This window comes from Otolemur garnettii, unplaced genomic scaffold (assembly GCF_000181295.1).
Source record: "Otolemur garnettii isolate 467f Iridium unplaced genomic scaffold, OtoGar3 scaffold00272, whole genome shotgun sequence".
NCBI classification, from domain to species: domain Eukaryota; kingdom Metazoa; phylum Chordata; class Mammalia; order Primates; family Galagidae; genus Otolemur; species Otolemur garnettii.
Genome location: NW_003852667.1, coordinates 186,362 through 204,194, shown reverse-complemented (window position 1 = coordinate 204,194; position 17,833 = coordinate 186,362). Strand labels below are relative to the sequence as shown.

General features: G+C 42.6%; 1 protein-coding gene across 7 annotated transcripts in view; it reads right to left on the bottom strand.

Annotated features, from left to right (window-relative positions):
- Positions 1-17,833, bottom strand: part of ARHGEF9 (Cdc42 guanine nucleotide exchange factor 9) — a 290,995-nt gene that overhangs the window by 227,928 nt on the left and 45,234 nt on the right. Inside the window, exons 1-4 of one of the 7 annotated variants that reach the window (XM_023508745.1) lie at positions 15,421-15,615; positions 14,801-15,170; positions 2,188-2,262; positions 1,229-1,376 (exon numbers count right to left, since the gene is read on the bottom strand). The exons of 1 other annotated variant lie outside the window; for it this stretch is intronic. Coding sequence is in view for 1 of the 6 variants with exons in the window: in XM_003802991.3 (XP_003803039.1) it covers positions 14,790-14,798 (9 nt within the window). In the remaining 5 variants the exon portion in view is untranslated. Of the gene's footprint in view, positions 1-1,228; positions 1,377-2,187; positions 2,263-14,789; positions 15,626-17,833 lie in introns of those variants that run through there. 5 more of the 7 variants (XM_023508746.1, XM_003802991.3, XM_023508747.1 and 2 more) reach the window with 5 other exon arrangements.

Sequence of the window (17,833 nt, the reverse complement as noted above, 5' to 3'; positions counted from 1 at the left end):
TTTTGAGACAGAGTCTCACTATGTCACCCTTGGTAGAGTGTCCTGGCGTCACAGCTCACAGCAACCTCAAACTCTTGGGCTTAAGTGATTCTCTTGCCTCTTGCCTCCAGCCTCCCAGGTAGCTGGGACCACAGGCGCCTGCCACAACCTCCTGCTATTTTTGTTGCAGTTGTCATTGTTGTTTAGCAGGCCCGGCCGGGTTCAAAACCACCACCCTCAGTGTATATGGCTGGCACTGTAACCACTGTGCTATGGGCACCAAGCCAATATTCTGAAGTTTCAAAAGAAAAATAAAGATAAATAACAAGGAGATTAATGATTTAATACATAAACAATTTCTTCCATTTTCCCTCTGATTCTCATTTTGAGTATCACTGTTTTAGACATTTTCTGTTGCTCTTTGCACTCACTGCTCTACAGACATTATTTCAGTGCTATATAGCCAGCACCTGTCCTCCCTCCACTCAGGGTTCCAAAAAGGTCTGACCCTGGAGATAAAGGGATAAGAACATCTTAGTATAAAAGCTGAGTAGAGACACTTCCACCATCTCCCTTATCACCAGATGTCTTTGCTAAGGAATTTCAAATTCACACTGAAATGCAAGTTCTAATAGAAAAAAAACAATGGATGGGTTCATGCCAGGAATCCTAGCACTCTCTGTGAGGCTGAGGCCTAGGGATCCCTTGAGCTCAGGAGTTCAAGACCTGCCTGAGCAAGAGCAAGACTGAATAAGTGTGAGACCCTATCTCTACTAAATAGAAAAATTAGCCAGCATTGTGGCAATTGCCTATAGTCTCGGCTACTTGGGAGGCTGAGGCAGGAAGATTGCTTGAACCCAGAAGTCTGAGTTTGTTGTGAGCTAGGCTTACATCATGACACTAGAGCACTGGGCAACAAGAGTGAGACTTTGCAAATAAATAAATAAATAAATAACAATGAGATGGGAACAACGGACTCTAGATCTGGCTTACTTGCTGACTTGATTTATGAACTTGAGCAGATCCAGCCCGTTTTTGAGTAAGTTAGATTAGGTTATCTTAAAAGGAAAGCTGAGGTTGTCTTTGACATATCCTTCTACGTATCCTGAAAGCAGGTTTTGACAAGAGGGAGGAAGATGAAGGACACATGGAAATAAGGATTCCAGTTGCTTATTTCAAATTTTTGTCATGGGCTCTCCGTCACTCAGGGATGACCTTTGAGTTCTACCGGCAGAAGGAAGAACACTACCTCTTCTACCCAGTTCAGGTCATTGGGTTCCAGTCACCCAAAGCTTTTTCTTTGAAAACATTAAGCAGCACTTCTTCCATCTTTTCAGCACATTTTGTTTTCCAAGTTGTCTTCATATTCATAAGCTCACTAGGTCTTCCTGGCAGTTCTGAGGAATAAGCAGAGTAGGAATGAGTTGTCCCACTTTAAAGATAAGGAAACTGAGGCCTAGACAAAAATAATGTTGCTTAGCTATCCCAGAAATAGAAAGGTCAGAAAAAATACTAGATCTACTGACTCACAGCCTAATGTTTTTTTTTCCCCCTAATAAAAAAAAAAATGGCCATTCATTAAAACAATGTTGATCTAGCATCTTTTGTAATAACCTGGATGGAAGTGGAGATCATTCTTCTAAGTATCACAAGACAGAAAACGAGCACCACGGGTGCTTGATACTAAATTGGAATTAGTCAATCAACACTTATGTGTATATCTGGAAGTAAAAGTCAATGGAAATCAAGTAGAGGGGAGCAGGGATGAAGAGATAGGTAAATTCACATCTAACTGGTAAAATGTACTTATTCTGGGTGAAGGGCATACTTATAACTTTGACTTAAAATGTAAAAAAGTAAATTATGTAATCAAAATGTGCATACCTTGTAATATTTTTAAAATTTTCAAATGGCTGATATTTATTGAATGCTTACAATGTGTCAGAGACAAATCTAATTTATACACATACACTAACTTAATTGATTCCCAGTTTAAAGATGAGGAAATCAAAGTTCAGAAAGATGAAGTGATTGCTGAAGATCATACAGGGACAGAACCAGAACCCAGGTAGTTTTATTCTAGAACCAGAGCTCCTAACTCCTATTTTCTTGAACGCATCCATGTACTCCCAAAAGATACAATCCAATTAAGATTCAAAGAACCTCCAAGGTCTAACAAGGTATTGAACAATATGTATAGTACATTACCATAAAATATATTCTATATTTGTACTTCTTTATATATCCATAGAAGATCCTTCTGGAAGGTTTAACTGGTGGGCTCTGCAGAGAAAAGTGAGGGAGAGGGAGGGCAGGGATGAGAAGGAGACTTTTCACTGAGCACTCTGTTTGGACCTTTTGAATTTTGAACCATGTTAATGTATTTTCTATTAAAAAATATAATTTAGAAATGAAGCATCTAGGGTCAAGAGAGATGAGGAAACTCCATGGTTGCTTCCTGGCAGGACTATGATGGCTAAGCTTTTCCTATTCACCTCTCTGGCTCTCAAACTTAAAGAAAAGAAGGTGCCTCTACACTATTGTCTTCCGTTCCTCCCTCTCCTTTGCTTGTCCAGTCTCCCAGAAGGGTCAGTACTATAGTCATTTTATAGGTTTTAGTAGCATCAATAAAAACAGCAACAGATTGTGTTAGGCTCCCACAGCCAATCAGTTAAAGATAGAAAAATAGTAAATTAGCAGCAGGACAAATGAAGAGAGACCCAAAAGACCTCTCCCACAATTCCTACCATCCAAAACTTGAGTCCCACATTACTCCATCTCTTTCCTCTTGCCACTCGATCTCAGTGTGCCTACTCTCCCTTCTTCTGGACTCAAAAGAGCAAAAATAAGCAAGCTAGAAACACTCCAGGATATATTGAAGTGTATACCACTTCAAAAGGCTGTGTTATACAAAAAAAGCACACACTAAGGGAGAAAAAGTAAGCCATTGGGTTTTAAAGTCCACATTGAGGGGTGGCACCTGTGGCTCAGTGGGTAGGGCACCAAGGGTGGTGGGTTTGAACCCGGCCCTGGCCAAACTGCAACAAAAAAATATAGCCTGGCCCTGTGGCCGGCGCCTGTAGTCCCAGCTCCTCAGGAGGCTGAGGCAAGAGAATCACCTAAGCCCAGGAGTTAGAGGTTGCTGCAAGCTGTGTGATGCCATAGCACTCTACTGAGGGCAATAAAGGGAGACTCTGTCTCTAAAGAAAAAAAAAAAAAGTCCACGTTAAGGCTAGGTAAGAGCCAGCCTAGATGGCCTCCAAGGACTCTCTCCGTATTGGTTCTTGGATTTCCACAATCTTATCTCTCAAGAGTTGGCAAAATCCTCCAGAGGTCAAGTCACCAAAATCTATTTCCTTAGATCCCTTTCAGCCTACTCCTTAAGCAGGTCTGCCAGACAGGGCTCCAGTAAGCAGGAAGCTTGTGGCCAAAGTGGATCAAGTGTCTCCAGGGATAATCCTGAAGGGGCTTTAATGGGCAGCACAATTCCCCTCTCCCAACCACTTAAAATCCTCTCCAACATTTCACTGCTTCTAATGGGCAAGAGACAAGTCAGATGTGAGCTGCTGTTGGAGGAACAAAGGGTCAATCAGCATGTGTCTCAGGGGCAAGCAAGGAACACTGCTGGGGAAAGATGGATCCCACAGAATCCCCTGTCCCTATGTAAGAAAAATCTAACTTTTTTGTATGTATTTACTTATGCTATTGCTGTCAGCTTCCCTTAGTATTAGAATTCACTGAGTGACAGCCTGGGGCCATAAAGAGTAGATGGGGTTGGGAAACCAAAGGTACAACTTCTAGTCCTGAACCCACCACTATCTAATCCTGTGCCCTCATGCTTATGTTTTCCTTCGCTGAGGCTTAGTGTACCCATCTGTAAAATGGAAGTAATAATAGCTTAAAAGAATGATATGGAGAAGGGAAACTGAAATAAAAAGACAAACTTCTTGATTACCTACAAACTGAATGGATGAAATCTTAATAATCCAAACAGTAGTAATACATGTTCAACATTTTACAAAATATTTTTCACATCCTTTGCACAATAAATTTGCACTCAAAACTCCCATGACAAGTTGCAGTTAAGCCCATTTCACATAGCAGAAAACTGAGGCTTGGGAGAACTTTGCTCACAATGTCTGGGGTGATGGGAAACCTGAGCTACATAGTCTTGTTCCCCTCAACAAAGCAAATAAAATTTCCATGAACACAAACACTTAGAATAAAATAATCTCTCATAGCCAGAGATGACAGAACAGGCTGCTTCCTCTGGCAAGTGGCAAGTACAGGTGACCTGGCCTGGCCTTGCGCTCCTAGTTTAGGAAGAAAATCCTACTCCTGATGCCCACCCCCTTCCTCACTACCTAGGGTTCCTGAGGAGCCTTCCTGAGGAACCTATCCCAACCTATCTGTCCACCTACACACTGCAGATCTTTCCCAGAAGGACTGAGCTAGAATTAAAAAGCACCTGTATGGGGGGTTGACCCCCAGCCTTTGACCAATCTGATCCCTTGAAGGTGTCTTCCTCTGGCCTCCTCTTTGTCTTTTTCTTTCTATGTCTACTCAAATAGGGGTCAGGTTCAATTGCTCACAGGCACTAAATCCAGCTTAAGAATAGCATAGATGTAGCTTTGTGGGTGGAGAAAAAGTACATCTGCAAAGAATTTTTTCAACACTTAGTCGACCTGAGCCTTGCCATCATCTGGGGGCAATACTGGCTATTTTACCAATAGACCAAATAAAGACCCAGACAGGAGAGGGGAACCTGACTGAGGCACACCCATAAGGCAGAGTCACAATGGAACTCATATTTCTTGACCTCAAGTCCAAAGGTGAGAAACAAGCTCTGAGGCTGCTGCTCCTGGGTAAGCCTGACATGCTATGGCTACCTGTCTCACTACTTCTCATTCTTCTCCTAGATCCAGTTCCTTCAGCTCAGCTCCAGCCTTTTGTATCAAGGACCAGAAAGCCTTCCCTAGGACATTATGACCTGGTTTCCAGCTTAAGGAACTCTAAAAATAGCAGGCCCTCATTAGTAGAGCCAGATGTCCCAAGCTGCTGTGCTTAGGGTCTGGGCTGTGGTCATTATGGATATGGCTGGTCTCAGACCACCATTAACCCAGGAGAGGCTGGACTACTGCCTAAAGGGGGTCTTTCTATATACTTTCTACCACTTCCCACCCAAAATTTAGATATACTTGCTGTACTCTAAGTTATTATTTCACTTCCAAGAAAAGTAAATTTTAATATTCAGTTACTTTAGGTTTTCTTGAATATTGCTTTAGAATCATATCACTACATAATGGTTTGTAAATGAACTAGGGGAAGAAAGCAAAGCTTTCTACATTTATCAGTGCCAATTTGCTTTCTCTACTCTTTGTCTGTTCACTCACACCTGAGCACTTAGTTCTAAGTCTTGTTTGCCTTGCAGAATCTGCCACAACACGTGGCATCTTGAACATCCATTTTATTACTGAGTTCACTGGGCTCTCAAGCCTGATTTTAGGGATGAAGGTAAGGGGAGTCAGAGAAAACTGATAAAGGCCCACCAGCTAGGGTCAGTGTCCTATCATGCCCACTTAGAAGAAAGGGACAGCTGGTTGGCACTAGAGGTTGGACATGTCCCATAGGGGTGTGCTGGGCATGAGTGTGTCCCATAGGTTTCATGGGGGGAGTGTTATTTGTCAAGTATGTCCTTAGGAGTGTGTATCTCAGGGATAGGAGTGCATGTGCTAGGCATAAGAGTGTATCTGAGTGTATCTCACTATGCCCCACATGTATGTTCTTGCAATTGTGCCTTATATGCACCCACGTGTTCACATATGCAAATGTATACAAGCATGGCTCATGTGTGTCCCTCTGTATGTATTTCCTGCTGTGCTAAAAATGTTGAAGTGGGAGCCCATCCTCCATCCCAGGCTTATCAAAGTCCATCTTAGAGATGCCTGGCTCCTCCTCTGCCTCTCCCCCTATGCTATGGTGTCCACTTCCCAGCCCTCTTGCCAGCCTGCACAATTCTTGGAGAAGGAGGAAAGTGGGCATAAGAGAGACAGTAGGAGGTACAGCTAAAAGTAGCTGCTGCCTTTAGGCACCACACTCTGAGGGGGTGGGAGTGGGAGTGGGTTCTCAGCACATCCTTCCTGCACCCAGCTGGGAATGTAAGTTCATGGCTTTCTCTACTTTAAAAAAGGCAGGCAGGCAAAGAAATAAACTGCCAGAGCCATTCCTAGAGCTCATTTTGCATGTGTAGTGCTTGCCTCCTCTGGGCTCCGAGGGTGGATAGCCACTCAGTACAGGGCTGCATCTATAACTCCCTGCCTCACAAGAGCTAACATGGCATCCAAGAGACTCTGTGTTCCCTTTACCCTCATCCCACTCCCTAGCACCCCAAAGACTGCTGACAGGCCTTTTCCCCCCTCCCCAGGAGTTCACATAATGCTCTTCTTCTCCCAGTCTCTCAGCCCACTTATTCCAGCCAAACCTGAAAGAACATTCAGGTCTCTGATCCTGTCCAGGAAGCATACAGCCAGGACCCTGTAGGGGAGATGGCAGGTTACAACAGGCATAGGCCTGATTTAAAAAGTCAGTCAGAATCCCAGGCCTATCACTACAACCTTCGACAAGTCTTCTTCCCCTTTTGTGCCTTAGTTTCTCATTTGTAAAAAAAGGATTGGGGGATGTGTCCTGTACGTGATACTTTATTATCTGCCCTTCAGAGAACCACTGTGAATCCTGGACATTTAAATGAAAGACTCACCTCCATCACAAAGCCCCATCCAAGGGTATCCTATCTTTCAAGCAGTGTGGCTGTGCAGTAAAAAGCCATCTCTACTCTCCTCACTCCAATTACCCTAGTGCCTAAAGTCTGCATAAAAAAGATAGTTTCCTGAAACTTTAATCTGCGTCTTCCAACCTAAGCCTAAGCCCATTTCAACCAGAGCAGTTGTGCTTTTTCTTGTTTTATATAGATGCTTCTGGCTAAATTTTCATTTGAGGATATCGTTTCTCTACTGAAACCACATCTCATTTTAGTGACACAGACACTGAAGCCTAGATAGGAAGGGCTTTAATCAAGATATGGCAGCAAGGTAGGTACAAAGCTAGGGTTTAATCCCAGGGCATCTGAAGCCTTTTTCAGTGTCTTTTTTTTTTTTTTTCTCCTACTGAAAATCTGTTTACTATACATTATCCTTCTACAATGCAGGCATGGCTCTTCCTCTTCCCTGTTACCAACTCTCAACCTTGGCGTCTGAAGACCAAATAGCCAATTCCTATCAAGAGCCTGCAATTATCACAGAAGAATAATAAGGGGGAAAAAAAGAACTGAAATTAGACACATCCCTTTCTAAACTTTTCCTCTTCCAACAAGTTGTTCCTCCTTTGCTCCTCTCATCAAAGGTTGCTCCTAGGTGCTACTCTATGTCAGTGGAACCCCTTTAATTCTCAAATAATTATGACTACACTCTGACCACAAAGTCCACTTTAGGCTTCTACCAGAAACACTCCCAGCTGTGCTGTCAAGAAGCCTGAGTTCAAGGCCAGGTACTACCACTGCCTGACTGTGTGACCTTCAATAAATTGACCTTCCATAATCTCTCTGAGCCTCACTTTCCTGAAGTACTTCTAGGTTTGGGAAAGGAGTCAATAAAATAAATAAGTAACTTTTAAAAATAGTAGTAGTAGTATTAACAAATAATACTACTTAAAATGGCTATTTAAAATGCTACAAGAAAGGGTTCTAAGCTGTCAAAGGTGCCACTCCTTGCCTCCTTAGGCTTTCCCAAACCTATGAGAGTGGTTCTGTACCTATGAAAGGCAATTATTAATTATTCATATGACATGTCTCTTTAATAAGCTTAAACTAGCATCCCCCTGCTAGTTTAAATACAGCTTTATTCCCTTCTTGGCAGCCAGTGTGTCCTCAAAGACTGCAACCTATAGTTCACTTATCCTACAAGAAACCTAAGCCAAATACAGTTAGCCAGGAAAAACTACAACCCCCAAACTATTCTGTGCATTCCAAACATGCTCAAAATGAATTTTTGGATTATTTCTTGAATTTAAACGGTACCCTTAATCATCTCAATTGTTAATATTAATCACAAAGTAAGCATATATTGTTAGATCTAGAAGAAATCCTTGAAGACATCTAATTCACTTGTCCTTATTTTGCAGATGAGGAAACCAAATTTTAATGGGACAAAGTAATTTATCTGAGGTCACCAAGTAAATGAGCAGAATCTTACCCATTATTACAACAAATGTCCAGGAACTGACATTTCACAACTGATTATTTTAAATTCAAATAACTCTGCAGACTACTCACTCTTTAGGGTTGAGTCTTCTAAGTGGGCACAAGTCCCTAGAACTCATCAAGGCTTCCATAGTCCTAGAATACAATGTCATCATTTGTGAAGCCTGACTAATCACATGTGTGATAAGCCAGACTCAGGCTAAGCTAACATTTCCCTTGAACCATTCCATAATAGTCATTCAACCTCTGGCTTGATATTCCCATCACCTAAGGTAACTGTAGAAAAATACTGATGCCAGGGCCCACCATGACCAATTCTCCCAGAGATGCTAGGAATAAGTTGTCTTACTAACTCCTCAGATGATTCCAATATGCAGCCAAGGCTGATAAGCACTAGGTTAATCGAAAAAATTCAGTTATGTGATAAGGGAAACATGCACAGAGAGTTTACCAAACACCTTGAGAATAAAATATATTCTGTTTTAAAGCCATATCCATGATATCCTGCTTTTCTAAAGATGGGACAGGAAAGTGATACACAGAAACTACAGTTATAGCACTGATCCTTAAGCCAGATAAGAAACAATTTGGTTTTTGGGCAATGGAAAAAACAGGGAATCTCTGGAGCCTGCAACCAGATTTACCAGGAGTAAAATGTCAAGTAACCAGTACTTCTTTTCATGATGGGGCCATCGGCTTGGCAGATGATTGCTATGAATGTAGCATATGTTGATGTTAACAAAACATACAACACATATACCATGATACATTATCCTCCTTAACACCTTGGTAGACTAAAGTATGGCTGACCAGATAAAATTAGCAGTTCCCAACTCCAAAAGGAGGATCTGGTGCAGCGCCAGAGAAGCTAGCATTAACGTTATCATAGTGAACATTTCTTTGAATTAACAATTTGATTGATACTTATTCAGTTTTCAAATGATGCAATGCTAGAAGAAATTTCTAATCTGTTGTGTGACATGAAGAAAAAATGTAAAAACCAATGGAAAAAAACACAGTATGCCATCCAAACAAAATAATTTAACTGATGCAATGCTGGAACAGACTTCTAATTTGTTGCATAGCATGAAGAAAAAATGTTAAAACCCATAAAAATCTAGAATAACAGACTAACCAAACAAAATTTAACACGTTTGGTTAAAAAAACTAAAGTTTGATTCAAAAGGCCAACTGTATAAGAGAGGAGTGGACTAGACAGGAAAGGGTTTAAACCTACAAATTCAAAAGAAGCTCAGGCAGCGACTCTTAATCCTGAGCACACATTTGAATCACCTCTGGGAACTTTATATTTAAAATAAATGAATCAATAAAGCTGCCTGTGACCTATCCCATGCAAATTAAATAAAAAAAAAATTCTTATAATGGGGACCTGGAGTTTTTAAAAAACTCCTCCAACTGATATAAATGTTTAGCAATGGTTAAGAATCAATAGAAGGCTGCATTATTAGACATTTCACAGATCAAAGTCCCTTTGTACTTGATCCTGGTCAGGTAGCACCTATAGTAGCATGAATAGTTCTAGGCAGCACACTTTTAAAGAAATATAAAAAATAAGAATGCTTCAGAAAGAACAATGGTGTGAAAAATGCAGTTCCTTCAAAACATCCTGTATTTCAGGCTTCAGCAATTCACATTGGCCTTTGGCCAAATACTGTGTTTTCATAAGACTAAAGAGAAGTTTTTGATGTGTATTCAAAACAAAATGGTAGCATTTTCTAAAATAAAGGATTCTGTGCAAATATGAAATACAAATGAAAGTTATTTAAAAAGCACTAAAAATGTATGCAATTAGCTGAGGAAGCTAGTATGACCTCAGATACAACTCACAAACCTCCCTCCCTTATCTGACCCTTTTCAGCATCACATTAGCTAGGATGATCAACTTTGATTCTCTCAACTCTCTACTTGAAAGGGAGACCCATTCCCTTCCCACCAGTTTCACTGGTCTTTATTCTCCTCATCTATCCACTCTCACAAGGCTGATGTGATGCTCAAATTAGGATGCAAAATTGCTTTGTACACTCTGTAGGCCCGTGCGCTGACTATGATTTATTAGTACTGTCATTACTGGACACTGAGCCTTCTTTCCCCTCTGGGCCCTTTCTCCTTCTAGCTTTCCCACTTTACACTTTGGTGCTAGAACAAAACAAAGAAGCCAAATACTCTAGAACAGTGTTTTTCAACTTTTCTTTTTTTATCTCATGGTACACTTGAACCTATAAACTTCCATGGCACACTTAAAATATGTTATCAAAAAAAGGAATATACTTACTATGCTTTAGGGCCACTTTTGGAAATAATTTAATTAACAATCTTTAAAATTTTTTATGGCACACCCAAGATCCTCTCACAGCACACCAATAACGCCATGGCACACTGGTTGAAAATCACTGCTTTGGAGTTAGATCCACCTAAGGGCAGGAGACAGTGTGGGCAGATGTTGGAAGAGCTAAGCTTTGCTCAAAGACTCCTGGAAAGCCAAAGACTCAGTTGGCCTATAACAAGTGGCGGAGCTAGAAATAATAACTAGGGAGTGTGACACTCCCCTCTGCCATCCCATTTCTTTGAGGAGGCTGGATCCAGATGCCTAGTGGGAGGTCTTCTGAAGAGACATTTATTTTGGGAGAAAAGGCACAATTCTCATGTATAGCCCAGAGTAAGCACTCTGAAGGCCAAGGGATCAGAGGCTGAGATGGCAAACAAAGGCTAAAGAGGAAAACATGCTTTGGCTTCATCCCTGCAACACTAGAATGTCCCCTCTGGTCACAGCCAAGGACACTTAATCTGGGCCTCACCATGGGGTGAAAGAGCACCTCACCCACAGACTTGTTGAGATCCTTTAGCTCTCTAATGGCTTAATCACACACAAGTGAATGAGAAAAACTGAGCCAGAGCCAATTAAATTAGCTTTCTAAACTTCCCTAGGTAGAAAGACACTACCTAACCAAAACCACTGAAAGAAAAAAACCCAAATTCCACACTACAGCTGAGCTAGGCAGGGTTCCTCAAGCCACTAACAAAATTGGGGCACAATGTATAAGCACATGTTGCAGGTTCTGACAGACAGAGGCTGTCTTTGTGGAGGAAAAGATCTGTTCAGGTTGTTCCCACCAAGCTAACACTTCATTCTCTCCCTGATACAGCCAAAGGTTAGAATGAAAAAAAATTGTTTTCTAGAAGCTTGCAGACTTCCTTGCACTAAAACTGGGTAGTCCAGTGAAATGGCTCAGTTAAGGAGAGGATAATGACTGGAGGGATATGAACCCAATAAATAGGGCTAGACTAAGCTAGGCTCTGTATACTGGCTGTGGATATGTTTTGTAGGCATTTTCAGGCAATGGATATCTTGTTCTTTCTTTGTTCCTTTCTCCCAAACATCTCTTCAACTCTTGTTGGGCTTCAGTCCCCTTTCTCCTGATGTACGGATGCCTGGGCCTTTAAAGGGTAGGCTCTGTAGCTCAGCGGGCGGTGTGGAGGTGCTAAGTGATGAAAGCGTTGCTAGGTTACCAGTAGAGGACATTTTCTTAATTCCTTGGTGGGGCTCTGAGAGCTAAAATCCCTGAGATCTGAGATCATATTTTGCCCCTCGTGGTAGCAAAAGCTTATCATATACTAAGAGGGGTCAGAAGAAAAAGGACAGGAATAAGGACAAATCAGAGAGGAAAAGCCCTCTTCTATTCCTTACTTCTCACCCACTTACAGTGGGGAGGGAAGAGGAGGAGGAGGAGAAGGTGTCACAGAGAGGGAGGAAAGGGAGAAGGGGAAAGATTAAGAGAGAAGGCAGAAGGAAGAAAAAAGAAGGCAATTCACAATGCATAGAGTTCCACTACTCTAGGCTGCATTTCTCATTTTCTCCCACTCTTTTCTTTTTTTACATACCCTCACATGCCTGAAGAAATGTCAAACCTTTAGGAGTCCCGCAAGTAAAAAGTCACACTGCCACATTTTGTTTTCTACTCCCTAAACTCCCTTTAGTTGCCTGCTACATGGCTAGCAACATCTTATTTGCCTAAAGAAAAGTTAATTTTAAAAGTGCTAACCCATTATGATCACTAAATTACCCCCAAGCTACCTTTCTAGGCTGAGGAGTTTTAGGTACTGGGAAGAGGACTGCTGTGGGTGATAATCCCATCCATCCTAGCACCAGTTAAATCTTCACAGTCCCTAGCCCAAAAAGATCATTTCAGAGCTATCAAACTCAACGCTGTTTTTCCTCATTCCTACCACCACTACCCCACATCCACACTAAGGAGTTTGCACCCATTTACAAAGGGTGTGCACACACAAACAATTCCAAAGACTTTCTGCCAAAAGCCTATGAGAGGAAAAGGGATTTCATGACACTACTTAGTCATAAACCTGGGTCAAAGACTAGCCTTAGCGACCCTTTCTGCCCTTAGGGAAAAGAAAAAGTCAAAAAATATTCCCTTGTTGCAGGTCCAATTTCCCTCCCACATAGCTAGGAAAAAAATCTCTTAGGTAAAACTTATCCTCTGGACACCAGTAACCACATATCCGCCCCTCTCCTCCTACTGCCCTTTGATTAACATTTCGTTTTCCTTTTCACTTGTCTTTCCAGTTCATCTACCTCTAACTTCAAATGCCTATAGATGCCAAAAATGATGGAATGCAAGTACTCCAATCATTCCAAAATTTCAAGATTACAGGAAATCCCAAACCAAGCAAAGAGGAAAAATTTACCCATGGTCAAACAGCTGCCAAAGAAGAAAACCTTAGTCTTTAGCTGCCCATGGTAAAGCCTTTCTCCACTCTCCAACACTATCTCAAAGCAAAGTGCCCAGAAAACATATAAGCTTACTACTCTGGAGCTAAAAAGAAAAAAAAAAAAAAACCCTCATAGATTCCCTTTGCAAAGAAGTTCCCAGTTTCACACAGGGCCCCCCCCCCACAAACGAATCTAACAGTAACTAATAGGAATCAATGCCAGCAAATTTCCTGGATCATGCTTACACCATGGTACTAACTCCCTTCCCCCAAAAAACCTCAGCTTCTCACCCACGCTGAGTTGATGAAAGCATGCTTTGAGGCTCAAAATGTCACCTGACACCATTAAATAATACTCTGGATCCTGTGGTTAGGATAATTCCAAGGGCCCCCTTTATACCTCCTCTTCCTTTATAATCATTCCCAAAGAGATTGATCAACAGGACATGGAACTTGACAGCATAATGCCAGCAAATTTGAACATCATACATGAGCAACCGCCCACATGGGTGTAGGGGGAACATGTGTGTGCACGTGTATGCACCCTGAATCATTGCTACATGAGACAGAAATGGCATTATTCCAAGTCAAATAAGGAACAGAGTGAGGAAGATCTGTCTACATCAACAGGGCAGGAAAACACACACACACACAAGTATTATGCTCACAGGAATTAGAGACATTTTTTTCCTGGCTCTGCCAAGAGCTTTCTCAGCAGAAACAGAAATATAAAAATAGCAATAATAACAGCAACCACAACCACTCTACCATCTGATATGGAGAAACAGACATATCTCATATATGTTTTCTGAGCTCTCACCCCATTCCATCTAGACTTTTTTCTTTTCGTACTCAATACTCTTAATTTAACACATTACATACTTTCAGTTTGTTATGCGAATGTTTCAGAGAGACCTCTAATATTAATTAACAAACAAGGAAGCAAAAAGTAGCACCATCATTTTATCATTAGCACTATCAAGTTCCATTTAAAAGTTATTTCAAGAACAATGCAAATGAGATTACCCCAAAGAAGCCATATTCAAATACTGTTATTGCCAGGGTGAGTAAAGAGGTGGCTTTTGGTTTTGGGATACATAAGAGAAAATCTCCAAACTCAAATCCAGGGATACAATCTTGGGGAAAAGAAGCCCAGACAGCTCTTGTCAAAGTCGGCCCTTGACAAATGGAAACATTAGAAAATACTTTTTATGGTTCCATGATTTCAAAGAAATTGGCATTTAATGACTTAAGAAATGTTTTAAAGGCAGCTTCTTTCCATTTTGGAAACTGAACCCTGGATAGCAAATTGAGATCCAAAGGACACTGACATCAACTGCCTGCTCAACACACCCCACCTAGTCAGTTCCCAAATTATTGCTTTTCATTACACAATAAAGAATCATTTTCCCTAAATCCATTACGTGCAACAGTATTTCGCCTCTAAATGTAACATAAGACTTTCCTACGATGCTCAAAATTTATCATGCTCTTCAACAATTCCCTTTCCCCCCTGAGAAATTGAAATGCACTCCTCATGGCAAGAGAGAAATTTTGATTATAATTCCCTGATGCACTTTAAAGGTAGCTCTCAAGAAAATTAGCTGGCAAAGCACCGCAAACACGAAAGCCACTGTTTAAGGACGCAGGGCTTGTTCCATGAACGTCACATAGATGGAGAATGCACACAAGCATGCACACTTAAATAGAAAGCATTTCATTAGCAGCAATTTCACTCAAACAATAAGCAACTGCACGGACAAGGCATAATTAAAAGACTGAACAAAAGATTTAGGGAGAGATAATATACCAACGTCATACATATCACAGCGAGGCCATGTTGAAGCTCAAAACGTTTTCCCCCCGGTAAGAAAGCTTGCTCTTTATCTCCCTCTTTCCCTGTCTTTTTCTCTCTCTCTCTCTCTCTCTCTCTCTCTCGGTGGCTCTCAAGATGAAATCAAAGCGAGAGTTCGCGACAGCTCAGGTGGCTGGACTCCATTCAGCGCGTTCCCAGGAAAAACATGAGTATGACATTGACAAGCAGGAGGACTACAATCACGGCAAAAACGACTACAGTTTGCACATCCAGGGTCATGGTGCAATGCAGAACACTGTAGTGTTCCAGGTGGGGGGCCGGCAGATTGGGAGATGTCAGTCTCTGTTCTGTCAGACTGTCCATACAGCCACCATGCTAGAAAGAAGAAGAGGAAGTCGGGTGGTTAGGGAAGGGCTGGGTTTGGCGCCCGAGTTTTGGTCGGGTGGGGGAGGGGATGGGGGTGGGGTCAGAGGAGCTTAGTTTCCCCCCTATCAGGATTGGGAATATCTTTCTTTTCTAGCTGAGAAATCTTAGCTTGCGCTGAAATCGACAGAGTCAAGCATTCTCTCTCGGGCGCCACGGAAAAGGCAAAATCCTGACTTTCAACGGGAAAGGCGGGAGGAACCTGAGCGTTTCTCGGGCGCCTGCTCAGTCTGTCTGTCCCAGCGTGCGTCCGTCTGCCTTCCTCTCTACTCTTCAGTCTCGGTCTTCCCTACTCCCTATAGTTCGCTCGCTTTCCTAGGCTTGCTCTTTTGCTTGATCTCTTCTCCGGTCTCTGGGCTGCCTGCCACTCGTTCAGGGTCTGCCTAGCTGTCCCTCTCCCTCTCTTTTCCCCACCCCTCCCAGCCTGTGGGGTGCTTTATTATTCACCCAGAGACTGTTGGCGCCTGCGTGAGGCGAGACCAGGGCAGCTGACAGGCCTGTGACCCAATAGCAGATGCCATAGCGGCACGTTCGCCCCCGCCCCAGGGGTGGAACTTGAGCTGGTGTGCTAGCCATGACAGCCAATCCGAGGTCCCAGAGCTCCCAGAGCAGGCTTGCGCCTTCCTGACAGGCAGAGTCACCCACCACCAGTTCTGACGTCGGGGTGGGGAGTTTGTTGCGGGGGAGGGGTTGAGAGGACCCTCTGTAGCTGGAAAGAGGACGAAAACGAGTGGAAAAGAGGGAGGAAAATGGACCAAAAGGGATGGAGGTGAGAGGGCACAGCAGGGAAAGAGGGAGGTAGGATATATGGAGGAGGAAACCACAGAAAGAAAAAGTGGGAGAAGAGAGAGAGGATATTGTGAACTAAAATAAAAACGCTTCCACCCTCAATGACTCATGACTGGACGCCCCCTTGGCTAAGGGGTTCCCTAAAACTGAGTTGATAGCCATGAGAAAAGGGATCAGACGTGCCTCATCACGTACCCCCTTCTTTGAGATGTCCTCTTTAAAGCCTTAACAGGCCTGAGGCTATGCAAGACTTACCTGCTCCTCCTCAGTATATACAACAAACCAATTGAGTCTGTTCAGTACTTTGTCTCTGATTAACAGACCTTTTATCTAAAGCATTACTTTTCACTGACTCCCAGTCTTTTAAACAAAGCCTTTTTTTTTTTTTTAAGACAGAGTCTCACTATGTCACCCTGGGGTAGAGTGCGTGGCGTCACAGCTCACAGCAACCTCAAATTCTTGGGCTTAAGAGATTCTCTTACCTCAGCCTCCCAAGTAGCTGGGAATACAGGCACCCATACAACACCTGGCTATTTTTTGGTTGTAGTTGTCATTGTTGTTTGGCAGGCCAAGGTTGGATTCGAACCTGCCAGCTTTGGTGTATGTGCCTGGCACCCTAGCCGCTGAGCTACAGGTGCCGGGCTAACAAAGCCTAACTCTTTCAGCCTATTGTAGGCTAAAGAATCTTTAAACTCAGCTATAATCTGTATGACAACCCTCTTCCAGATGCCCCACCTTTTTGGTCCAAACCAATGTATGTTTTCCACATATTGATTTATGACCTCACCTGTAATTTCTGTCTTCCTGTATCAAACCAAACCGTAACCCTACTTCACTTTCTCAAGGCTTCTTGAGTGTGGCTCCAGGTCATGCTCTGCAAATTTGGCTCAAAATAAACCACCTTAAATTGTTTTACAGAGTATGGCTTCTTTTCTGTTGACAATATGAGGAAGAAAGAGAAGTTTATAGGAAAGGCAGGAAAAAGGATAGGAAGGCGGGAGAAGGAATGGAATGAAAGGTTTAGGTACATGGGGAGAAAGCATGTACTTTGGAGCCTGAGCCAAGGGGGAAGCAAAAGTGACTTTTACCACTGCCTATGAATTTACAGGCAACTCACAATTAGCTATATAAAAATTTAACAAACCAGTGCTGTGGACAGAACCACACAGACCCACCACAAAATTTCTAAAATCCAATCCAATTCTACTTGGCTTTCTCTTCTATGGGTTGCCTGCACCCAGTTCGATTTCCATTCCTTTTGGGGGCTACAGAGTCTCACTCGGTCTCCCTGGGGTTGAGTGCTATGGCATCATAGCTCACAGCAACCTCAAACTCTTGGGCTCAAATGATTCTCTTGCCTCAGCTTCCCAAGGAGCAGGGACTCAGGTGCCCACCACAATACCCAGCTATTTTTTAGAAACAGAGTCTCACTCTTGCTCAGGCTGGTCTCGAACTCCTGAGATCAAGCAATCTGCTGCCCTCAGCCTCTCAGAGTGCTGGGATTACAGGCATGAGCCATGGTGCCTGGGCCTAGATTTCCTTTCTAAGTATGGTTTCTTCAGACTATGACAGCTTGTGCTCTTCCAGCATGCTGAATACTACAAAGGGAAGACAGCATAGGGTAAACAAACATCTGCCTAGTAAAAAGCTCTACAGAACTTGCAATATGCTTGTAATCATTGCCCTGATCTGTGCTTATGACCTGGTTTCTGAGCTAGGAGGAAAAAAAGACCTGGATTAGAGACCAGAACGTTTTCAATTTAATCCAAGCTCTACCTCCAACTTACTGATACGATTTTGGGGAAATTCCATTTCCCTCACTAGGC